Source organism: Lepidochelys olivacea (genome assembly GCF_965140295.1).
Source record: "Lepidochelys olivacea isolate rLepOli2 genome assembly, chromosome: 6".
NCBI lineage: Eukaryota > Metazoa > Chordata > Testudines > Cheloniidae > Lepidochelys > Lepidochelys olivacea.
Window position 1 is genome coordinate 14,972,574 of NC_140416.1, and position 25,238 is coordinate 14,997,811.

At 49.8% G+C, this 25,238-nt stretch overlaps 1 protein-coding gene across 4 annotated transcripts; it reads left to right on the plus strand.

Annotated features, from left to right (window-relative positions):
- Window positions 1–1,104: 1,104 nt before the first annotated feature.
- On the plus strand, window positions 1,105–21,277 carry PGGHG (protein-glucosylgalactosylhydroxylysine glucosidase). 4 transcript variants are annotated; one of them, XM_084632222.1, is made up of 15 exons: window positions 1,135–1,232; window positions 1,882–2,070; window positions 2,618–2,879; window positions 5,359–5,569; window positions 6,660–7,095; window positions 8,049–8,168; window positions 8,306–8,437; window positions 10,308–10,419; window positions 10,769–10,841; window positions 11,118–11,254; window positions 12,536–12,669; window positions 12,789–12,884; window positions 13,674–13,771; window positions 17,602–17,816; window positions 18,611–21,277. In XM_084632222.1, the coding sequence occupies exons 3-15, from the start codon at window positions 2,627–2,629 to the stop codon at window positions 18,673–18,675; spliced, it is 2,082 nt and encodes a 693-aa protein (XP_084488348.1). In that variant the 5' UTR covers window positions 1,135–1,232; window positions 1,882–2,070; window positions 2,618–2,626; the 3' UTR covers window positions 18,676–21,277. The 4 variants fall into 4 exon arrangements, with proteins under 4 accessions (XP_084488349.1, XP_084488348.1, XP_084488350.1 ...); XM_084632223.1 differs by lacking the exon at window positions 1,882–2,070 and having other exon boundaries at window positions 1,105–1,232; XM_084632224.1 differs by lacking the exon at window positions 1,882–2,070 and having other exon boundaries at window positions 1,226–1,327.
- Window positions 21,278–25,238: the final 3,961 nt, after the last annotated feature.

A 25,238-nucleotide genomic window follows, 5' to 3' on the forward strand; every position in this document is an offset into this window, starting at 1 on the left:
TGAGGAGCGGGGCCACAGCTCAGGAGTGGACCCAGGAGGCCTGTGTTGTGGTGGGCCTGTGGCTCCGGATTGCCTTAATCTGGCTCTTTACCAAGTAAAATCATCCAAATATGCTGCCAGCCTGTATTCTCAGCCCTCTGGGCCTCAGACGGCTCACAGGGCCTTGGATATTTTGCAGCAGATCAGCCCACCCCCGCTTCCTACGCTTTGGAGCTTGAACCGCAGCTTCAAAGCTGTGTCTATACAGCTACCGTATTTCTAGAGCACGAGTGGGAGCCCTGCTAGCCTGTCTGTTGATCTGGCCTGGGAGACTTGCTCCCAAATGCTGTGTAAACATACCCGCAGGCTGGGCTACGCCTCAAACTTTGGCTGACCTAGCTACGGCACTAAAGACTGTGAAAAAAACTGCACCCTGAGCACTGTAGTTAGGTTGACCCAACTCCCCGCTACCCCCTTTCCCGGTCTAGATGCAGCTAGCGCAACTGAGCGATTCTTCCATTGACCTGCCAACTACCCCTTGAGAGGTGGGTTCCCTACATCAACGGGAAAACCCATTCGGTCGGCCTCAGAAGCATTTACGCTATGGCAGCACGGTTGCAGTACTGTAGTGTGTCGCTGTAGTGGCCGCAGTGTAGCCATGCTCTCCCCTCTTTTATATGGCAAACTGGGACAGCATTTTAAACCCACTCCCTGTCATTCACCATTAAAAGTGATATATTTTCACCTTCCCGCCTTTCCACCCCCCACACCTCCCACCCACACTGCCTGGGATTGTAGGGGGAGAGCGGGGAGGGACAAATAGCCAGTCCCTAGACAAAGATCATGCTCGGTAATAATCCCAATCCTCACAGAATCTCTTGTGCAATCTGCAGCTGAAAGCTACTCAGCTCGGGGCTTCCCTCCCTCTGCTTCTCCTGCTCGGAGCTTGAGTCTGGGACAGCCACTACAGCAGTTTGATCTCTAGACAGCCAGTCCTTATGGATAAGGCCTCAGCACTTCACGCCCCTCGTATACATTAAGCAGTGAGCTCAGTTACCCGGAGAGGAGTGTCTCAGGAGATCCCCTTAGAGCAGTACCTGTCTCAATGTTTTTCTTTCAGAAAAAGTTATTTCCTTCCTCTCTTCTCCGCTCAGTGACTTCCTACTACCCTCCCTCGCCCCTCCTACAGGAGATCCTGCAGCTGCAGCAGCAGCCTCAAGCTGACAGACTCCAGCCGAGCCCTGAAAGAGAAGGCAAGATACAACTTTTCAACTTCTGAAACCTTGTGGGTCGTGTTTTCTGCCTGGCTGATTCCTGGGGGCCGCCACACAGAGAGAGGCATTTAGAGGTGGGAAACTGCCAGGAGAGTTTGACAGGAGAGCTGCCAGCCATGAGCAGACGGAGGGATTTCCAGTACTGCCAGCCTGGCACTGGGAGAGAGAGATTAAGAGCAGGGGAGCTGCCGCCCGGCTGGCCCGGCTGCGTTCTCATTACTCAAGGTCCCAAACAGCCAGCAACTTATGAATCCTGGCCTGGCCTCCTGAGTTCTTGCATGCTTAGCCCTTACAGAGAGAAAAGCTACCCGGGCTTGCCTTGATCTTACTCCTCTGTGAACTTCAAAGGGAGTTGGACCAGATCCCTAAGTTCAAAGTCTCCCATGGGATTGTGTCTCTCTCCCAAAACAAACAGCGCAGTGACTATCTCGAAGAGAAGGGAGACATCCCTTACACTAAGATACAGGCGGGGAGGGAGAAGGAATCAGCCACTTGAATTTTCCTACGGCATTCTGACAGAAGCATTTTCATTTGACATAGAATGTTGTGCCTGATTCTCGACTGGCGCCTTTTAATCATTTACTTAGTTCAAAGTGGGTCTAAAACTCTTCTGTTCATCGATTCATAGATTCCAAGGCCAGAAGGGACCATTGTGATCGTCTAGTCTGACCTCCTGTATGACACAGGAATTCCCCAAATTAATTCCTGTTTGAGCTAGAGCGTGACTTGGTAGCATTTTGCACCCACTTTCCACAGCTAAGAATGACTGCCTGGGGTGCATTACAGAACCGGGCACTGGCATGATTTCCATCGCCAGGTGAGAGGATTGTCACGTGAGCTGCGGCAAGTATTTTTCCATGACAGGTGGGGTTTTTGCATTGTTTTTAAGATGCAATGAGTGCAGACTCCCTCCTGGTTCCTCCGCATCCTTTACTTTCCAGGGAGAGAATGCACATTGCCCCTGCAGCCCTGTGCTTCCAGTTCTGGGCTCCCATACAGACCCACCAGTTCACCTGAGTCCTAACCTGCAACAGCGACTGCGATTCCACCACAATTCTACCAATGCACCTTAACCCTGACTTGCAATATGGCTATTCCAGTCCTCAGGGCTAGAAGCCATGGAGGCCTGAGAAATTGTTCCACGCACCACTCTCATTGTCAGAAATGCCCTGCCACCAGCTGCAATTCATGGCAACTTCCTAATACCCCTTCATTGAACCGCTGCACTCTGCAATCTCAGCCAGGCACCGCAATAATGTTGCAGTAAGATTGTGGGGGCGCAGGGTTGTCTTTGACAAAAAATCACTGTATGGTGTTGTTTTATTTAATCCTCGTCTCCGATTCTGTTTGTTCCCTGTTTACAGAAGGCAGCAATGGCAGACGGTGGGACAGATCCTGCTGTGTTCACCTCCAGCACTCTGCCCTCAGATCCCCGCCTCCTTGCGACAGTGACCAATGCCTATCTGGGGACCCGAGTTTATAGGGACATCCTCCATGTAAACGGGGTATATAATGGGGCAGTGGGGGACACTCACCGTGCCGATGTCCCCAGCCCTGTCAATGTCAGAATCAACGTGCCTGGTGAGGATGGACTGACAGAGACCTTCACTTTGAACACCAGGACAGGTAAACAGACAGAGCCTCAGCTCCCAAGTAGCAACTGCTTTCTTGTGCTTTAATGTTTTGTTTGCCTGATTTTCTTTTCTCCTCATTGTCAGTGACTCCTGCTTAGAAGCCTAGAAGTTAAATCGCTAAAGCCTCCTACCAGTGTTTTCATTATCTATGTGATCGGATCGACACATTCTCTCTCCCCCATTCCTGGCCCCATGTTTCTAACATAGCAAGAAATGAGCAAGGCTTTGTGTTTCCTTCTTGCTGTGTGCATGGCATCATGGACAGTGGTCAGTCAAAAGCATGCACAAGTCTGTGCTATGTTCATGGCATACACACAGTGAAGACAGATAAAAAGGATAAAATACTCTTGTTGGAAGGGTTGCAGTGTAACTACTTTATTTCTTAGAATTCAAAACAATCATACGCAAAAACCCAAAAGAGAGAGAGACAAAGCAGGCTGCTCCCTAAAAAAGAGAGGCACAACTCATCCCACCTTACTCTAGGCTGGCTGTCTGCAGAACTGAGTCTGACGATGGCATGTTTCCCTACAGAGCCCACTGGCCTGCAAGCAGGACCAGGAAACCCTTCAGAAATTTAAAGTGATAGCTTACACTTTAAACACAGTTTTCAATACCCCACAATCTGGGAACAGTGAATGGCTTCTGCAGAGCCAGCAAGGAGTGCTCACATGCACATGTTAGGGATGAATTTCACAGAATAGTGGCTAAATGTCTTTAAAAATAAACACAACACATAGAAAGCTGTAAGGCCTGATTATACCAGACTCTGAATACAGAGGACTTTTTCCACCTTAGCATTACACTTTTGAGGTTGGTCAATTTCCCTTTAGCTGAGAATAAGACACTAGTGTTTATGCCATGTCTGTGCACCTGCTGGAACCATGTTAGTAAATGATGTTTAACCATGACGTTCGGTAAAACAGTTTATAACTGGGCTTGGAAGGATTTGATTTTTATTGGTAAATGTTAGTAAATGTTGATTTCACAGACAAACCAATGAAAAATATTTCCATCGATAATAACTGAAATTTACAGATAGACAAAGTAGGAAAAATGCTTCTTGAGAATTTATCAGAGTTTGATTTAAGGCCATTTACTTTGTATATTTTGACATGTGATGCTATAAAGCTTTAATTTTTTAAATCTCAATGTCTCCTGTCATTAAATAATTGTCTAACCCTCCGATTTAAATAGATTTTAAAAATGCTTAAAAATAAACATTGATATTTCCAGTTGAAATTATTTCTAAAAAAAAAATTGAATTCTGACAAGCCTATTTATAACACAATTCCTTCCATGGCTGCTCTGTCCTGGTAAACTATATTAGCAGTTACTTACAGGCAAGAACCATGTTTAAACATTTTTGGATAAAATGGTTCCAGTACTAGTGTAGACAGTGGATCAGCCAGAAATAAGATTCTGGATCACAACATCAGAACTGGATCCAGTTTAGGCTCCCTCTTCACAGTTTGGACCTAATCTCACTTACTCTATCTCAGTCTAAAAAACTGGACTTGAGAAAGTTTTTGAATTTGGTCCAGATATTGAACTCCGAAGTTTGGGAGAGTTTGGATCCAGCCTTTTGAGTACTTAAGTCTGTCTGTTTTAGAGACACTGGGCTGATTCTGCTGTCAGTTACAACAACATAAAGCTGGTGGGAGCAAGTGGAATTATAGAATATCAGGGTTGGAAGGGACCTTAGGAGGTCATCTAGTCCAACTCCCTGCTCAAAGCAGGACCAATCCCCAATTTTTGCCCCAGATCCCTAAATGGCCCCCTCAAGGATTGAACTCACAACCCTGGGTTTAGCAGGCCAATGCTCAAACCACTGAGCTAAAAGGAAGCACTGTTTTACTTCCTCTTTGTTATCTTTCACTGCAACGCTGTCCTCAAACCAGGTCTAAGATTTAGCCCCTCAACCAGTTCATCAGTAATTTAAGCACTAACAACCACTGAACAGAAACAAGGACCCTTAATGGAGTCCAGTCACCGGTGTTCTTTATCACCAGAGAGAGGAGGGTCAAATGGTGTTTCAGACTCTTTAAGCAAAGTCCACACACAAGAATCAGGCTTGTGAGATTTGACTCCAGAGTTCAGTTTGAGGGTTGGTCCTGGCTTATTTCTTGCTTTGATAATAAATCCCTGCTGGGTTTCAACTTACTGGGGAGGTTCATACTTCCTGCAGGCTCTATTGCCCAGATTCTCAATGGTATTTAGCTGTCTAACTCCCATTGAAAGCAATGGAAGTTAGGTGCCTAAATACCTTTAATACTCTGGGCCCATGTGCATTTTATGTACCTGTCACAATGGTACCTCTGACTGTCCTTTCTCCCTGTTCCAAACAGGGCTCCATACAGGCACAGGTGTGCGCCCACCCGGATCCGATAGCAGGATCAGGCCCTAGATTTAGAGAACAGGCAGGAACATCTGAGAGCGGAAGCTCCAAATGATAACTCTGTTTGTGTCTGCAGGGACTTTCAGCCACTTGCTTCAGTCGCCAGGTTACACCGCCACCCACAGGATCTACGCCCACCACTCCCTCGTACACCTGCTGGCCTTCAGCATCACCATCAAGCGATCGGCTGCCAGAGGCCCACCAGTGACCGTGCAGCTCCAGATGCAATTCACGCCACAGAGCCGAGACCTGGACTTGCACCAGGGGCAGGACTTCCAGGGAGCTCAGTGAGTGTGGTCATGGTAGGGTGTACCCAGCAGGGCTGTGGCCTGAGGAACAAAAGGACTCGCCCTCTTTCCACCTTTCAAATGGGTGACAACAACAAAGCTAGGACAATGGCTGGGGTTCTGAGAGGTATCTAGGCTGGAATAACTCTGAGCATCTTTACCCGTGCTCCAGAGAGGCTGGGCCTGAGAGTCAGGCTCTGGGAGCTGCCTCAGGCCCTCGGTACTTTTGGTGGTGCCACGGCAGCGGATGCCACGTGTCACAGCTACAGACGTATCAACCACAAGAGCCACTGACTAGAATGGAAGGAGAAGGGAGAGTCTGGAAAGCTGAGAGTTCTAGAGTCCAGCTCGACCTAAGTTGGGATTTCTTCAATTTCCTGTTTGACGTTTTACTTGATGTTCGAGGGGGAGGATGTTAATTCAATTGATGGAGACAGCTCCACCCCCACCTCAGTGGGTGGTGCCAGCCAGGAGGTAAACTTCAGGCTGTTCAGTGTCCCATTGCAGGCGGGTGCTGCCCAGAGGAGGGGCATCTTGCCATGGGCATTTTGCTATATTTTCCCACCAGGGGTGTAGAGAGGAAGACAATCTGAAGTGGGAAGAAAGCCCAAGGTATTTAGGCTTGAAATGAATGAAAGTTGGGAGCCTAAATACTTTAGAGGATCTGGGCCAACGAGACAATCCAGGGGAGGAAAGAGGGGGTGTAAATGGGAACCCTGAACTCTCCCCTACTCTGGGTCATCTGTCTATTTCCCCTCCATGTCTATTGGTCTCTCTTCTCACCACCCCTACGCTGTGCTCCACAGCTCTTGCTAATAACAGTGGAATGAGAGTCATGATACCTTTCAGACTCGGAAGCTCTCTCTGGTGGTGAGAGTCCCTCTCTGTTAAATGGGTCGGGGGGGAGGGAAGGGCTGTTCCACACAACGGAATGGGCCTGACCCTTAGCTACTATGAATTGACGTAACTATTTTGGAGTAAACGGAGCTACCCTGATTTACGCCAGCAGAGGATCTGGCCCCTTGAGTCATTCACTTTGTGACCCTTCTCTGGCTGCTGAGGCGAAGCTGCTATTTGCTGTATCTTGCAGATATATCTATGGGAAAACTTTGATCCCCGAGGTGGAGGGGGCTCCCCAGCCCACGGTGCACATGATCTGGACTCCGGTGCCACAGGCTGTGATCCTGCCAGGGGAGGAGCAGGAGAGAACCTGGGACTTCCTGACTGCCGTGGCAGAGAGTGAAGAGGAAGTGAAGAGGTGCTTTAGCGAAGGAACGTCCCTGATTGCCGCTGGCTCCTTATACTCCTCTCACACCCAGGCCTGGGCAGCACTCTGGAAAGGATGCCGGGTCGATGTAGATGGGCCTCTCCCTTTGAGGCAGGCCCTATATGGATGTCTCTATTACCTGCTGAGTGCAATTCCTCCCCTGGATTCTCCTGACTTCCTGTTCCATGGAATCAGTCCCGGCGGGTTATCCAATGGCACGCAGGGAGAAGACTATTGGGGGCATGTCTTCTGGGACCAGGTGGGCTACAGAGGATTGCAGCCCATAATTCCGTTCTGGGGATCAGACATGCTACAGCACTCCAGCCTGGGAGAGGGAAACACGGCACTGGCTGGGAGGCGTGGCAACAGTCTACGTCTTGGGAGGCTGATAGGGCAAATCTTGGTCACCGTGCCTTGGGGTGTGTATCCCACAGCACTCAGAGGTTGGGAAGACAACTAATGGCAGTAGTGTGGTGGGATGTAGAACCTGCTGAACCCAGACCCTGTCTCTATAGCCAGATTTGTAACCCATTCTTGGCAGGGTGGCCTCTGGCTCTACGTATGTTTAGTGTGGTTAAAATTGGCACATGACCATGGTCAGCTCCGAGTGTTCCCCCCTGCCAGAGGCTTATGTCAGCACATGGTTTTCTCCCTATAACTGGCTCACGGCACGGACTAGTTTGTAGTGTGCGCAGCAGTTACACCAGGTCTCTGGAACGGGTCTGGATGGCCCTTCTGCCTAGCAATCTGTGGGGTGGACAACCCCAAGTGCCTTATTCCATGTCCTGCTGCTGCGTAGGAACATCCTCCAGGCTCTCAGCCCCCCAGCTGGGGCTCTATGGGAGAACTGCTTGGATTCCCCAAGAATACTCTGTTACAAACAGGGCTCGGGAGCGTGGCGGGTATGGAGACACCAGTATGGGTGTGAGGGCAGAAATGCGCCTGTGTGGGCACAACTCAACCATGTTCCTTTTAATGAGATAAAGTCACGGTGCCGCTAGCCAGTTACATGCACAGTTAACAGTGGTTAACACAGTGGTTGTGTTGGCAGGGCCTCGGCGGCTCCGGGTGTACGGATCCCACAGTATTCAGAGGCTGGGAGGGCAAGCCCTGGCCCTGGTGTTCTCTCTGGGTCCTGGCACACTCATTGTCCGAACCTCCCCTAATTTCACTAAGGGTCTGACCTGATACAGACTCATTTTCTGTTTCCAGGACACATGGGTATACCCAAACATCCTGTTATTTTACCCAGAAGCAGCCCGAGCCATCCTGCAGTACCGTATTCGCGCACTAGGTGGAGCCCTGAAGAACGCTCAGGAGCAGGGATACCAGGTAGGAACAGACTCGTCAGAAAACAAACAGAGGCGACAGCCACCAAAGGGAATAAACCTCTTGATACTTAGCTTGCCCTGGTCTGTTCGGTTCAGAGGGTCATGCTCAGCCTCTCCTGGGGGTATTTCTTCCGGCAGGGTGCCAAGTTCCCTTGGGAGAGCGCAGCCACGGGCCAGGAAGTCTGCCCTGAAGAGATTTATGGAGCGCAAGAAGTTCACATCAATGGGGATGTTTTGCTGGCATTTGAGCAGTATTATCACGCCACACAGGTAACCGAGACACGCGCGCTGTGGTGCAGGTATGAGGATGGTGCCAGAAACAGGACAGGCCCAGTGGCCACAGCTACCGGTCTTCTAGGATCCTTGGTGACTTTACTCCTCCCCTCCCAGAGCAGATCATCTCTGCTATCCTTTCCCCCATTCACAGTGGCCAGTAATACTCCCTGACGAGGCTCTCCACGATCTACAGTGGCCCTTCTTCAACGCCTGCTCCTCAGATGTTGTTCCTTATTTCACTCTTCAGCATCTTGCTATCCAACCCTGGACTAGTCTCTCTTTACCCCTTTCCCTAACTACTGCTGGTACAACCGGTTACCAGAGTCCCCTGGACCCCCTAACAGCCCTGCTGCTCTCCTTGAGCCCTGAGTATTACATTTATCTTTCTCGTGTCTCCCTTGCCCTGAGTCTAAACCCTCTCTAAGTAGGAGCTAAAGAACCCCAACTAAAGAGAAGCATGAAATAACCCACATTGATTTTTGTAGCTGTCATTCTTCTCTGTCATCCAGTTAGAAACCTGTCTTCTCAAAAGTGGGTGGGGCTGACATGAAGCCTTCTAAGGGTATGTCAACACTGCATTGTAAGCCCAGGGTTAGAATTTAGGCTCAAGCCTAACCCCCCCTTCCATCTACACACAAATCACACTAATCCAGGGCTCAGAGCCAGCGTCCCAGGATCCCACCGGTGTGGAGGGTCCAAGCCTGAGCCAAGCTAGGACCCAGGGTTCAAGCCCTATTACTTTGCAGTGTAGATACAGACCTGTTAGACTTATGCTCTGCAAAACCACCAAAAGTATACCACAATGCCATAGGATGACTTTCTTTTTCTTCCGGATAATCAGGTGGATAGTCAAGTTTTCCCACACGGCACCACAAATAAAGGGCTAGAGCAACCACACTATGGAGGGCACTAGGATGTTTGGGATAGGGGTGATTGGACTTGGGGCCACATAAAGCAGTGTAGACACTGGAGCCCCAGGTTGGGACCCAGGGTTCAACAATTTCTACCCTGGTGTTACAAATGAGTGTATATGCTCAAACCCCGAGGTTAACAAACCTGCTAACTTGAGTTGTACTAACCCTGGGCTTACACTGCACTGTAGACATACTTGAAATGTCTCTTAGGCCTGAAAATTACTGGCAGGGACAAAGTCCAATCCACAGAGCTATTTGCTTGCCTGCTCAGGGAACTGAATTTCCCCCCAATCCCTCTGGGAACAGCCTGTTACACTATGTGTGCAGAACAGGACAGAAGTTCATTTTCTCCTAGAAGAGGAAGTTTCCTCTACCCATCAAGCACAGGGAGAGGGTGGTGCTCCCCTCCCGTTGTGTGGAACTGCTTAGAGGCGGTGGTACGAGATTTCCACACTAAGGCGATTACACACTCTTCAAATGAGTCAATGGGCCAGAGTCAGCCTGGTACAACTCCTGCTGAAATCCACAGAATTCCATCCACTTATGCTAGTGCTGAATTTGGCCTTATTTCTTCACTGTGAAGGTAGTGTCTGAGCTGGAGGGTATATTGCACTCTACAGCTGAAAGTTCAGGGATATCCAAGCCTGTAAACAAACTCCACTGGGAATAGCGCCCCCAAAGAGCAGTGCAGTAGCAGTCATGCGATGAATTGGACAAAGGGATTGTGTTTGTGCTGATGCTGGAAAAAGGCAAGGCAAGGGAAGCAGCTGCTGTGATTTCAGCCAACGGGCTCTTGGTTCAATGTCCACCTTCTTCCCAGCTCCCCATCTCTCTGGGTCTGGGTACTGCTGTCTCTGTTCCTCGTGGCTCCCTCTGGGTTTGGGTACCACTGTCTCTCTTCCTCATGGCTCCCCATCTCTCTCTCTCTCTCTGGGTTTGGCTCCCTCCAGGACCAGAAGCTGTTCAGGGAGGAAGGAGCCTGGGACGTGGTCGGTACGGTGGCTCAGTACTGGTGCAGCAGGGTGGTGTGGAGTCAGGAGGAGCAGTGCTACCACATCAAAGGTAATTCCCCCGCCTGGGAGCCGGTTTCTGGGAGAGGACTTGGCAGGTGAAAGCCCACAGCTTCTCCAGCTTGGCCTGCCTCACTCTGGCGTATAGTAACAGCTGTTCTCTGCACGGGATGCACTGGCTCCCAGGTCCTCTGCATTCCTGAGCAGCCTACCATGGGCTTAACCCGCAGCACCCACTCAGACCTAGCATAGCTTTACTGTGTGCTCAGAGAGTGGCTGGAGAGCTCTCTTGTGCCTTCCAAGCTCACCCAGTCTCCCACTCCCTTGGGCCCTGCCAGGGGTTTAAAACAAAAGGAGGACAGGGACTGCCCTGGTGTGATGTCTCCTCCCTCTTCCTCCAGGTGTCATGCCCCCAGATGAGTATCACTACAGTGTCGATAACTCTGTTTACACCAACACCGTGGCCCAGAGGAGGTAACGTGCATGATTTCTAGAAACACTGAACCATTCTGATCAGTCTTCCCTGCTGCTTAGCAAGCTGTCGGGTTTCAGAAGAAAGCCCAGGCTCCAGGAGGCATCAGCAGCTCTCCGAAGCTCATGCTTTGGGCCATAGTCTTTCAGTCTTGCTATTTCCCTTGTGGGCGACTGGCTGGCTTAGCGCCTTTGCTTCCAGTTCTTCTTATATTTTGCTCTTTAAAGCGTTGCAGACACCATATAAACAGTCTCTCCTCACTCCCTCCGCCCCCCCAGCTTGAACTTTGCAGCCGAGGTGGCCCGTGATTTCCAGATCCCTGTCCCTGAGGAGTGGCAGGAGGTTGCCAAGAAAGTCAAAGTGCCGTTTGATGCAGCCAGGAACTACCATCCAGAGTTCGATGGATACAGCCCAGGTGAGTCGGAGAAACAGGAAGGGGAGGGGCTGCATCTCAGCCTCGATTTGTCCTTTGTGGATGCTCTACAGCACAATAGTAACCTCGGATCCTGACTACGTAGGGCTTAGGGCAAGCGCTGCATTGCTGGCTTCTTGAAGAAGGGTCGATGCTGATGCGGTGTGCATGCTGGTGGGTCACCTAACCCAGGTTCTTATTGTAGAAGGTGTGGCTACTGAGCTGTTCTCTGCCCTGGATGGGGTGTTTCTCATCTCTGGGTTACTATTAGACTTGGAAGAATTCGATTTTTATTGGTAAATGTCAATTTCACTGTCCATACACAAAGTGATGAAAAAATATTTCCAGTGATAATAATTGAATTTGACTAACTGCAAAATGAGAAACATGCTGCTTGGGAACATCTTAGAATTTGATTTACAGAGATTTACTTTGTATATTTTGACACGTGATGTTGACAGTTTTGGTTTTAATAGTTATAACGCTTTAACTCTTTGAATCTCAACATCTACTGTCATTAAATAATTATTGTCTGATGCTCCTCATAATTAAATTTAAATTAAATGAATAAAAATCCAATAACATGTTTAAAAATAAACATCAATCAAAACTATAAAAAATAAAAATCAACTTTTGCCACACCTACTTATTATTAAAGAAGTTGGCCTGTGTCAAGATTTTCTTTGCTAGGGATAGGTTTATAGCGCCTCGGGAATTTGCCCTTTCCCTGGTTGCAAGTGGTACGGTTACTGTTTGAATGCTTGTTTGGACCTTGAAGCTACATTTGCAAGGCTGAGCTCCACAGTAACGCCTGCAGCTCTCTGGTTCTGTGCATGCAAAGAGCCTTGCCTGGTTAACACCATGTTAAAACGGGGCATTTTGGGTGATATCCTGGCCCTGCTCCAGCTTCCAAAGAAGGACCTGCTAGGACGACGTCCATGCAAAAATTTCTAAAAAACTGGAAGTCGCTGTGTCTTGATCTAAATTCCAGCCAGCCAGACCTGAGCCATCCCCAACTAATCTCCTGTGTCCATGACCCACCTTCTCTAGGCTTGCTTTGCACTTCAGTTATAGTGTTGCTCTGTTGAAATGGCATCACATGGTTCTCAGTGTATTGCATTAAATGACTCCCTATCAAATTAGCTTAATGTACTAGGAAAACAATGATCTTTCTAGCTGCCAGCCCTGCATGCTCCCCCTGGGATCTGAGATTCAAGTTGGGCCCATCACCTCTCACTCCTAGTTCCCATGTATGCCCTGCCCCTCTGTCTGTCCCTTCCCCAGGTAAGCACGTGAAACAAGCTGATGTCGTCTTGCTCGGATACCCAATGATGTATCCCATGAGCTCTGAAGTCCGAAGGAACGACCTGGAGATGTATGAACCTGTCACTGAGCTGGATGGGCCAGCCATGACCTGGGTAAGCAGCCAAGCAGAGTGGAAGCCAAATGGTTTCAGTGTGAAAGGGGGGAGCCTCCTGCAGGGCTCGGCTCCTCGCAGTGCACCCAGGAGGCACCTGTTTGGTTCTCTTTCCTACAGAGCATGTTTGCGGTTGGCTGGATGGAGCTGAAGGAGATCCAGAGGGCACAGAGGCAACTGAGCAAGTGTTTCAACAACATCACCGAGCCATTCAAGGTCAGGCAGGTGCAGTGGGGTTTGCCCCCTGCCACTGTGGATAGATGGAAGGGGAGTCTATCTGGGCAGGTCTGTAATGACTGATCACAAGCAGCCCGAGCTGCTGACAGATGTCACTCAGACCGGCACCTACCTTAACTGTATTATCAGTCACTGCGGCCTCTTCTGTGTTATTGATCTCTGTCTTGCCTACTGCAGGGCAGTTCACCAGTGCCTGCGTACTGATGGGCCATGGGGGAATGGCACCACCACCCTTCTCCCTCTCCTCTCACCAGGGGAAGCAGGGCTAATGTGCAGGCATCATGCCCACCCCAGATTCCTTCTCCTCGTTATGGGTGGCAGCAGTGGGCCAAGCAGCACCCTGCTCTGCTCTCCCTCCCAGCTCCTCGTATCAAGGGTGGGCTGCAGGGCTGGGGGCATTGCAACACCCCCCCCCCAGTGCTAGGAGAGGGCCCACTATCAGCTCCCAGTTCCCCTCTTTCCAACGGTGACAAGATCTCACCCACCATGGCTCCCTTTCTCCTCCTGCTGGGTGAAGGGCTGAGGAGCAGGGAAAACCTAAACAGGGTTCCTCTTTTCCCTACAGTGGGGCAGCAGGACCATGTGGGAAGAATGCATCATACCCACCCTCTCCCTCTGTGGCAGGAGTGGGGGCAGTTCTCTGGGCTCCCAGGGGACCAGACAAGTGATGATCATAATTAACACTTTCCAATGGCATGTAATGTTATGAAGCGTAACTACTAAATCCTGACAGGGCCTAAGTCATTTCTCTCTCACTCATCGGTGTAGATCTGGGTGGAGAACTCCGACGGGTCAGGAGCTGTGAATTTCCTGACGGGTATGGGAGGATTCCTGCAGGCCATCCTTTTTGGATACACGGGGTTCAGGTGAGAGCGCTATTGCTACCCATTTAATTTCTTGACCACCATGACAAAAGATCTCTAAGAACCTTCACGTTTAAATGTAGCAAGATGACTGGTCCTATGGTGAAAGCATTCAGGATGCTGGGGCTTAAGGTCTCTTCACTAACTAAGTTGGGAGGACCAAGGCCACCAAGGGTATGTCGACACTAGAAGCACTACAGTGGCACAGTTGTAGGGCTATAGTGTAGACACTTCCGACAACAATGGAAGGGATTCTTCTGTAGTAAATCCATCTCTCCGAGCGGCGGTAGCTAGGTCAGTGGACTAATTCTTCCAGTGACCTAGCAGTGTCTACATTGGAGCTTAGACCAGCTTAGCTACATCTCTCAGGGGTGTGAATTTTTCACACCTCTGAGCAACACAGCTAGGTCAACCTAACTTTGTAGTGTAGACGAGCCCAAAGACGTGAATTCATTAATTCTGAAATGATTTGGTTAAATTTATCTTGATTCAAAAATTAGTGCAGATACCCATGACAAAATTTTAATAATCCGCTTTTCATTACTAGGCCAGTTTCCATAAATGGAAGTCCACCATCAAGATTAAAACACACTTTTAAAAGCATACAAAGTAAATATCTTTGAATGTGCCCTGTATAGTAGGTACAGCATTACAGAACTGAACATTTTAAGAAAGCTTTTACATCTGCCTATTGATGCTTTATACTTTAGATAGCAAGAGATTGCCGCTCTTAAGTAATGTTGTAAATAGATTGACTCTTGTTGTGTATTTGAAATATATGCTGGATAGATTTTCTCAAATTAATGGAAATCACTGGAGACACATCACAGAAATCACTTCTTGAGGTGACAAAAGGCTAAGTCAAACTTTGACATTTTAAATATTAAAGTTGGTCTGAATCTGAGGGCGACTGGTCTCCCCTCTTGATAATAAAACTAGCATCCTTCCCATTTTAAAAATGAGGAAACTGAGGCTCAGAAGAGCAAGTGACTTCCTCAAAGTCAGATGATAAGTCAGTTGCAGAGCTGAGAAGCTACACCTCCGGAGCCTCAATCCTGTGTTTCAGCTACAAGACCATCTTTTCTTGTCTCGGGTACTGCTTGAGATTAGAGCTGGTTGAATGTTTTCCAACAGAAGAGTTGTCCATCAAAAAATGCTGATTTGACTAAATTGATACATTCCGATATGTTTGATGGAAAATTATCAAAATGTTTCTTTGCGGTCAAATTATTTCATTTCAACCTTATTGGACTGCTTTGGTTTGATGTTCCTGAAACAAAATTTAGGGATTTCGGTTCTGCAGTGATATTTCTAAGTTTTGACTTTTTGTTCCAATTCAAAAATTATTTTTGTTAATTAAATTTCCCATGGAATAGGAATTCTAGTTTCCAACTAGCTCCACTGAGCCCTCCCCTTCCCTCCCACTGTGGGCAGGGGGTGTCAAAATAACCCCTTAGCAAACTGCCATTTTACAAAGCCATTTTCTACCTCCCCTTTCTCTTCTCTGCTGGGTAGGAAGATGGTGAGGAGCTGACAGAAGCTCTCACCGCTCTAGCCAGATGTGTCTCCTAAGGTTTGGTTTCACCCAGTGATGTACGAATCACTGGCCTGGGATATCACCATCAAGTGATTTATTGTGACATCAGGGGCAGGAGAGGGGAGGTTGAAAAGGAGACTGTTTCCTACTGGCACCTAAATATCCTGGTGAACAGCATTCAGTGAGAGAGACTACAGGAAAGGAATATGGCTCTGCAGTGGGACACTGCTCAATCTGTTTAAGATTTGCCAGCGGCTGGTAATAATGTCTGAGCCCTTTTACTAATGCAGTTATTTCTGGTTCATTCATAATTAACGGTGGGAAAACTGGTCGCAGCCACAAAATGTATATCCAGATACAAGAGACCCAGAGCAGAGCAAAGCCAGCTGAATCAATATTGAATTAGAGCAAAGTAGAGATCTGGATATCACCCTAATGACCAGGCACACCAGCCTCCAGGCTGAAAAACAACATCTTCCCCACAGTGACAGAGAAATTGTAAATAACTAAAGGGCCCAAAATAGACCACGTGGAGGGAACTCACCACCAACATCAGCTCCTGAGGAGCTGAAATCTCCGGCTGAGACTGAGAACTTGGGCTGGCGCAGTGAGAATGGACCCAGCTCAGAACAAGAGTAGAGAGCTCCCCGAACACACATGTGGAACCATTTCCAAGTGTTCCTGCCCTATGGGTCAAAACCAGCAGCACCTGCAGTAAATAAGTAAGGGGAGCCAGTCAGCTGCGTGGGAAGTTGTGGTTCTGAAAAAAAATTGAACCTCTGAGTTAGAAAAAACTGAACTAAAGTATCCTCAGTGGCCCTAAAAGCAGCACCCAGAGAGCACTTTAGGGTGGTCAGATCTGGTGGATTTTCAAAGCTATGCCCAAAACAGATGTGATTCTGGTCCTGGAACATATTCTTAAAGAGCTTAGTTGAGGACAGATCGAGTTTAGAGGTGGTAAGATTGATATGTAGCAAAATACTTAGTGCTAACGAGTCACATTCATTGTTGGTGTGTGTGGTCAGTATTAGGTGTGAGAAACTCCCAAGTCTCTGGTAGACATAGATGTGAGTTGCAGGTTTCCCATCCAAACTCCTACCTTAATCGCCACCTTTCCACCCGTCAAAGGTATTTGGACTCCATGTTCCACTTAGACATGGACTCAAGCCATAGAGTTTGAATCTGGATCCAAATCTCCCCTAGCAGGCAGACTGAGATGACTTCCACCCCTCCTCCAACTCCTTTCACATGGGCCTCCAAACAGAAATCATAGAATCTCAGGGTTGGAAGGGACTTCAAGAGGTCATCTAGTCCAACCCCCTGCTCAAAGCAGGACCAATTCCCAACTAAATCATCCCAGCCAGGGCTTTGTCACATCGGCTGCTAACAACCATTGGTCACTAGGACACTGGCCCAGTGACCTAGGTTAAGGCTCCACGTGCCATTAGCATGCTCCGGAGCCGCCCTGTCTTTTGTGATGTAGTTCTGAGCTAAGCTGTTACCAATAGCTCAGGTGACAGTGCTGGAAGAGTCAGTCAAGAACTGTGGCACATCGCATGCCCCTTCACCTTTCCTGGGGAGGCTTGAGGATAATACCCTAACCAATTGGTTACAAAGTGACCACAGACCCCAATCCCTGGATCTTTGGACACTGGAAAAAAATCGATCCGTTCTTAAAAGAAGAATTTTATTTAAAAAAAAAAGAAAAGGTAAAAATCCCCTCTGTAAAATCAGGTTGGAAGATAACTATACAGGGTAACAAAAGATGCACAAAACACAGAGGAACCCCCTCTAGCCTTAGTTTCAAAGTTACAGCAAAACAGGGATAAACCTCCCTCCAGCAAAGGGAAAATTCACAAGTTGAGAAAACAAAGATAAACTGACACGCCTTGCCTGGCTGTACTTACAATTTCTGTAATATGTGAGACTGGTTCAGAATAGTTTGGAGGACATGGATTGATGTCCGGTCCCTCTTAGTCCCAAGAGCAAACAAACACAGAAACAAAGAACTCAAAACAAAGCCTTCTCCTCCCTTCCCCCCACATTTGAAAGTATCTTTTGTCCCCATTGGTTCCTTTGGGCAGGTGTCAACCAGGTTATTTGAGCTTCTTAACCCCTTATAGGTAAGGAGGAATTTTAGGCTACCCTTATGGTTATGACACTCCCAGCTCAAGAGGGGGTGCTGGAAGACTCACTGATATTCTAAGAAAATGACAGCCCAGGAAGGAGAATAGCCAGTGTCTCTTCCTCCGTGGATGGAATTCACTAACCCCTGACTCCTCTCTGCCTTTCCTAGAATCACCAAGAGCAGCCTGAACTTTGACCCTACATGCCCGGACAACATCAGCAAACTCAAGGTCACTGGAGTCTCTTACCTTGGAAGCAAGTTGAACTTCACGCTCACCAAAGAGAACGTTAGGATAAAGGTGACAAAGTCCTCACGTGACCCGCAACTGTCCCCCCTGGAGGCTGTGCTGGTAGCATCGGGCCAACGCATTCCCTTACCCGAAGGTACAGTGTCTCCCCACTATGACACTGTGCTGTGCGTTTCTGATCTTCACTGCTGGGAAAGGTTAGGGGGCAGCAAAGCTTCTGGGTCTCCCAGTCCTATACCCTTCCCTGGACTCACTTCTGCTGGCAGGGCCGGCCTCACAGGAGGGCAACGTAGATGACCACTCAGGGTGCCGTGGTCAGGGGGGCACTGTGGTCAAGAGGCAAGAAGTGGGGCGGGCCTGGTGTGCGAGGCCACAAAAGGGAGCTCCAGGCAATGAGGGGGACAGCAGGACCCAGAGGTGATGGGGGGCTGGCAAGCCCAGGGCGGCAATAGGAGTCTGGGGGGATGGGTGTGGAATCTGGGGAGGAAGTGGGGACCAAGGGTGATGGGGGCATGGATGGGCAGACAACAGGGGCCAGGGATGCCAAAATATAAGTTTGCCCAAGGAGCTATTTTCCCTCAGGCCGGTCCTGCCTCCTGGGAAAAGCTGGGGCTGCTACAGTGCAAGCCGGCCCATGACCCGCACTCCTAGACCATTGCGTACAGCACCACCTGCTGGCAGAGGCAGGGACTGGACTAGCTGTCGGCTCCCCACAGCCAAGGCTATCTCCTGCCCTCCGCAGCCTGTCCTGCTGGGGTAGGCTGGGGGCGTAACTACCTGACTGCATTTCCTGCTTTGAAGCTGACTTAGTAGAACACCCTGGCCCTGGATGGTACCTTAACATAGGAGACTAAAGGGAATAACCAGAGAGAGGGTGGTTAGAGCCAGGGTCCTTCTCCCAGCTTGTGTGTTTGTTTGTTTCCATCGCAGGGCAGAGCATCTCCTTCGCCACAGCTGCTGGCCGGATCCAGAGAGCATCCGCCGAGCCATTTTAAGTTGTATTTGTCAGGGCAGGTATTAAAACCACCAAAGCTACGCAAACATGGCAGGGAGCAGGCGTCCTAAAGCAGGAGTCCTGGGAGCCCCTGCTGCGTTGTGGTGCAGACTGAGGTTTGGCTGCACAGGACCTGCGCATAAGTGACATGCTCCAGGGGGAGGCTGTTTGATTTCCCTGCTTCCTTTGTGACCAGTGAGGGGATGTTTGGAAAATGCTAGACGGGGGTGGGGAGGAGGGGAATGCACCATCCTCCTGCTCGTATTGCCCTTGGGAAATGGTTTTATTGACAGCTGAATTTGATTCACCTCCCAATTACCTGCCCTTATTACTTCCCTGCATATTTGCTGACCAATATTTACCCCTTCTCTGCCGGGCTCAGCTTCTGCAACACCCCTTTGAGCACCCATTTATGGCACTTCCTTAAGCTTGCACCTAGTACATTTGGCTGCATGGGAGCTGGCTTTTGCCTTCCGTGCCTGGTACAATGTGTCACACACACGTGATGGAGTGACAGCAGCTTCTCCATAGTTAACATGGCATGTCATTTTCCATCACATGGTGAGAGTTTCAAAGGCACAAGGGCTAGGCCACCCCCAACTCCCATTTGTGCCTTTGAAAATCTCTCCCTAAAGTCTGATTTTGGCCACCCACCTAAAACCCACCAGAAGAGGGACTATTGACTCAGATTTAGGTTAGCTCTGGAGCTGAGGAGGAATGTTTCTACCCAACCCGAACAGAATTGCACAAGTGAGTCCTGCATTGCAACCCCCTAAAAATAGGTGTCTGCTGAAATCCAAGAATTCGTCTGGCTTTATGTATTGCTTTGTAGCAGAAAACCAAACAGAAAGAGAGAGAGAATGCACCATCTGCTGGCTTCCCCTGGCTGAAACCTCATGCCCAACCCCACCCTTTCGCTGCTTAGTGTCCAACTCTAAATGTTACTGTCATTCTGACTAGGCTCCCTAGAATGGCACATTGGCTCTGGCGACCTCATTTGGGCTCAACAGGGGCTCCAGACCCACTGGGCCTGACTCTATTCTCCATTCCACCAGCATAAAGTGGGATTATCTCCACTGAAATCCAGCGGGTTGCATGGGCGAAATGGACTGGGGAATCAAACCCATTACTTGGTAATCACCGGCCAGGTGCTTGGAGGGTACAGTACACAAAATGGAGACAGTCCCTGCCCCAGGGTGGTTATGTTTTAAAGGAGACACACGCTGGGGAACCCAGAGGAGGTATTTTATTGGCTAATGTTGTTGCTTCCTTGGGGACACTGCGGAAGACTGTGTGTGTAGGAGGGTGGGTCTTTTGGAGAGGTGCGGCAAGCGACCCGCAGGACGGCTGGCGGAGAGGCGCGGCCAGGGCAGAGCCCCGCAGAAAGGTGCGGCAATCAGCCGTTGCGGCGATGAGCAAGTGCCCGAGCAGTGGAGCATGTAAAGTGCCTCCTTACCCACCCCCCCGTCTCCCCTCCACACAGGGTGGAAGGTGAACTTTGCAGACGAGATCAGCTCCTGAAGTCTTTTTCCACAGCTCACCACTAGATGTCAGGGGAGAGCTCATTCAGACTCTGCTTACATATACACTTAAAATGCTACCGCGTAGACACTCACTACAGTGATGAGAGGGTCCCCCGTTGCTGTAGTTAATCCACCTCCCCGAGAGGTGGTATCTAGGTCAATGGAAGAATTCCTCAATCAACCTAGCGCTGTCTACACCAGCGGTTAGGTCAGCATGGCTACGTCCCTCGGGGAGGGTGTGGATTTTTCACCCCCCTGAGAGATGTAGCTATGCCGATGTAAGTTTGCAGTGTAGGCCAGCCCTGAGAGTAATCATACAGGACCAGAGGGGCTCTTTCCTATTTACTCTCCATAGGGCTAGTGGGAGGGCTGCTGTGACTCACCCCACCCTGATCCAGCCACTCTTTCCTGGGCTGCAGAAACCTTCCCTTTTCTGCACAGGTGGGGTGAAATCCATATGTAGATGTTCCCCTCCATGCATGGAACAAGGGGGAACAATCTGGCCCAGAGGACAGTAATAAAACTGCCCCTATTTGAATTTGTCCTGAGTGACAATAGCACCTATCAGCAGGCGTTCCAGGCGTTCCTTTTCTCCATGTGATATAAATACAAGGAGAGCTTCTGTCTGTTTCTTCAGAATCTCCAGACAATGCCAGATATGTTCCTGAGGGAAAGGAAGGGAAATGGTTCAATCTGGTTTTTCTTTTCTGGGTTGGTCTCTCCTGCCCCCTCAAAACAAAACATTACACTGGTGCCTGGATTCCATTTAAACTGTGCTTTAGCTCTATCCCGTTTATTAACCCAAGAGGAAAACTACAGCTGAACCCAGGAAACCTCCAGCTGCTGGAAGAGATCAGGTTCAATCAACGTTGCCAATTCATGGTTGTATTCTGAGTCTCGCAGTAGCTGATGGTTTTCTTAAAGCCCCAGCTCCTGGAGTCAGGTGACTATGTGAGACTTACAGCTTTCATTAAAAACCTAAATATATGTTCCTCGCCCACATGTCCACGGACCAAAGCTTGGAAACACGAACCCTAAAGCCTCAAAAGCCAGAAGGCAAATAAAGAGACCCAATATTTACTGCTTTTAAATGTCATGATTTCTGAGCCAATCTTATGATTTTGGGAGGCCTGACTCACGAGTTTTGAATGCTTAGGATTGGTAATACTAGTGGCTTCTTATACCAGTCAAATAATACATCCAAATGCTAAGGTGCATTAGGCGAGGGATTCTAAATGCAACTAGAAACAATATAAAATTAATATTAAAAAGTCAGAATGTAAAGATAACATACCTAGATCAGGACAATACAGAGCAGTTTCCTACCTTGTATTCCTGAGCAGCCTCCTCTCACGTTGTGAGACCTGTGATCCTGGGATCTATCACAAACCACACAGATCGGGATTTGGTCCTCTATGTAGAACAGTTTCAAAGCCTCCTTGTGATTCTCACAGTTTCCTCCCCATCCTGGCTCTCTCTCTGTTCCTAACCCGAAATGCTTACTTAGTTCTGTGATGTTTGCCAGCTGCCTGTCTGGCCTGAAGTTCCTCTGGGGAAAAACACCTCTGCACTGAGGACAGGAGAAGCTTGGCCCTGATCCTGTCCCGTCCCCCTCCCCCGCCCTGAACTGTGTGATGCAGGCTCGGCAGAAATTGCGCCCACAGTCTATGGACACCAGAACTGTAAAATACACCAGGCAGATGGGACAGGTAGCTTCCTCGTGCAACCTCTCAGCGGGGCTCAAAGCAGCCATGGCCCCTTCCTGGTGCCCAAAGAAGGCTAGTTTCACTTTCCTGCGCTTAGCCTGTAGCAATAACACAGGGCTTTTCCCTCCCTGAAACAATCCTTTGTGCACAAAGTTACAGGCTGTGGCGGTATCTGAGCCCCTCCTAGATGCTAAATCCTGCAAGTCGCTGAGCGTTGTAGCTCTGCTCCAGCAAAGCACTTAAGCACCTGGTTAACGTGAAGCATGTGAGCCATCCTAGTCCAAAGGGCCTACTCCTGCTTTGTTGGACGAGGGTGCTCAGCACTGTGCAGAACTGAACCCTAGCTAAGGAGAAAGGTGCCAAATGCTGTTCTTCAGCAATTTCTGCAGCTTATCTTCTCCTGACCAGCCGTGAGTCCTCCCCTAGACACTAGGGCCCAGATCCCCAAAGATATTTAGGCTAAGAACTTTCCTTTAAGGATCTGGGCCTAGGGCCCTCCTGAACCTGGAGCTGAGGTTCACTGAGCAAAGCCTAGGATGTCCCCCTAGAGGGTGAGGGGGTCTTGCTCCCTCCAACATGGCAGGCTCTTCTCCAGAGACAGCAAGTGTTTTGAAGGGCCCCAGAGAGGCCTTCTCTCTTCCCCTTTTAGCCATAGAAAGCTAACAGAACGGCCACCAGAACCACAGATGGGGAACAGAATCCACTTGAGAGCTATCAAGGGCCAAAAAAAGCATCTGAGAAAGGAATTGAAATTACAGCATGTGCGTGTGTGGGTGAGTGTGAGAGAGGGGTCCGCAGCCATGTTGGTTCCTGTGAAATCAAAAAGCAATTCCCGGCTGTCCCCGTGGTTGGAGGAAGCAACACCCAGGGAATTCCTTGGTCCCAGGCAGACAGAGGGCTGCGGAGGCCACAGCTCACGCCCACCAGGAGGAGAGGACTTCATGTCACGCTGGGTGATGCACACAGGGTTACAGACTCCAGGGAATGCTTTGAGAACAGGCAGAGCAAAGAGGGGGAACTGAGGGGCCCCCAGAGAGCACACTCTGCCCCTGAAACGTTGTTGAGTTACATCCCCCTGAAAAGAAAGGGTTAACAACGCCCTGGGAGCATTGTCACAGCTGGAAACTCAGCAATACTGCTGAGCCCTGCTGCTATCCTGTAGTATCTAGGTATGATGCCCACAGGATTTTGGCCTGTACTGACCCTCCTGCTTCCTTCTATCCTGGCCGGCCCCAACTAATGCCTGATTAAATGGACCTGATCAGCTGAGTCCCAGGCTTCAAAGGGACCCCCAGAATTTTCCCCCAGCATGCTCTCTGATTTTGTTTTCCAGCACCAAAGCAACACCCCCTCTCCTTGCCCTGCAGAGCAATTTTTGGGGGACCTGAGCTAGAATCACCAGTGCCCTGTGCCTTGGAGAAGATCCACCCTCACCCAGAGCCTTTTGTGGCCACTTATCAGGGCAAACCAGACCAGTTTACCCCCACTGTGTATGGGTGTAAATGACTACGTAAGGTGCAGGGCAATGAAGAATCAGACCCCCTGTACTGTGGATTAATCTGAGCCATGTTAAACGTTCACCCTTCCCTCATCCTCCCCTGAACCTTCATGTTGCCAGCCCTGCTCCAGAGACTAAGACAAATTTTGCTCTGAATCCAGAGCAACCCCATTAAAAACCCTGTGTGCTGCAGATACTGTGTGTGGCTAAGCTGAGAATGCCCCATTGTCTTCAGCAGTGCAACGGGCTAGGAGGGGAAGCAGACAGAACCTGCAGCTTGAGAAAGATCCTATATCTCCTGGATCCCTGCCCAGTGCACATTCACCCTAAAGCACCAGGTCCCCTTCCAGCTGTGTCACTGCATGCAATTGCCACCCGCATTCGTTGTTACTTCTTCCTCTTTTGAGTGCAGGCTCGAGGCCAGTGGTCCCCCACCGTTCTTGTGGGAATATTCCCCGCACACCCCACCGCCGAAACGCGGCCGCCGAAATGCTGCCGAGAACCGGCAACGCTTCTCGGCGGCATTTTGGCAGGCGGTTCTCTGGCGGCCGTGCTCGGCGGGGGCATTTCAGCACTGCGTTGGGGACCCCTGCTCTGGGGCCATCTCTTTCTCTCTCTCCCCTTCCTCCCCATCTCCCACTCTTAATGTTTCAAACCAGAGCATTTTAAAGCCACTCCCGGGTCTGGCAAGATGCCGTCCTGTGTAAACAAAACCCAGAAGCCTCAAACTAACCTCGATGGAGTTTATAAAAAGCCCCAGGGCCTCTCTGTGCCACTGGCAGCATGTGGCAATGCTTAAGGAGGGAGAAAAGAAGAGCGCCTGCCTTGTAATTAGGCTGACTGTAAAACAGGTCCTGTCAGAGCTGCACAGCCACTAATCAGCACTGGGCCGCTAGGCCAGGGCGGGGTGGGAGGAGGCAGCCCCCCTGATAACAGCCCTGAGGGCCTCGGGGTTTCAGTCCACGCTTAGATCCTGGAGGAAAGTATTTGAGAAGGAATTAAAATAACCTGCTCTCGATGGATTCCCAGCTCCCTGCCCCGTTGCGGGAGGGCAGCCGAGACAGGATGGAGCTCCATCTTCTCAGGGAGCCTGAGTGTAGATCCCCTCTGCCAGCTAACCCCACCAGGGTCCTGGGAACACTCTCCTGCCAGAGCCCAGGGCCACTTCCCGTCCGGACAGCCTCGGCACGGCTCCGGCCTGGGATGGCGAGTGGCAGGCTCCCCTGGGAGAGCGCTGCTGGCAAGGGTCCCTTTGGAATCTCAGCGGCTTTCGGGCCAGCTCCTGCCGCCCTTCGTCGCGCTGAGCAGGACTCAGTAGGGCCCCTCGCAGAGTAAGGCAGTGCTCGGTGTGCATCACAGCTGCATAATGGCTGCTGGTGTGCAGAGAACCACGGCCTACCCTACTGACCAGTAGTGTCTCATTGTTTTGTTGGACTCCCACATCTGTCTGTATCCATCTGTGGTCTCTTGTATAGTTAGATTGTAAACTCCTTGGGGCCGGGACCATCCTTTGGTCTGGGGCTGTACAGAGGGGGCCTGGGCCATGACTGGGATACTCCAATATTATAAATAATAGCACTCCCCAGATGAGCCCAGTCCTTACCCCAAATCAGACCAGGATTCACCCCGGCTGCAGCTCCACTGGCAGCAGCAGCAACAGAAGCTGGAGTGTAAACAGGGCTCAGACAGCTTGTCCTGATCTGGGGAGATCGTGCAGCTCCACCTCTTTCCAGCAGCAGGAGCGACACTGGCCATGGGGCCCAAAGCCTAAACCCCACCCATCCTCTGAATGAATCACCCAACAGACTAGGGCTGCACTGCATACGTGGTGCCCCAC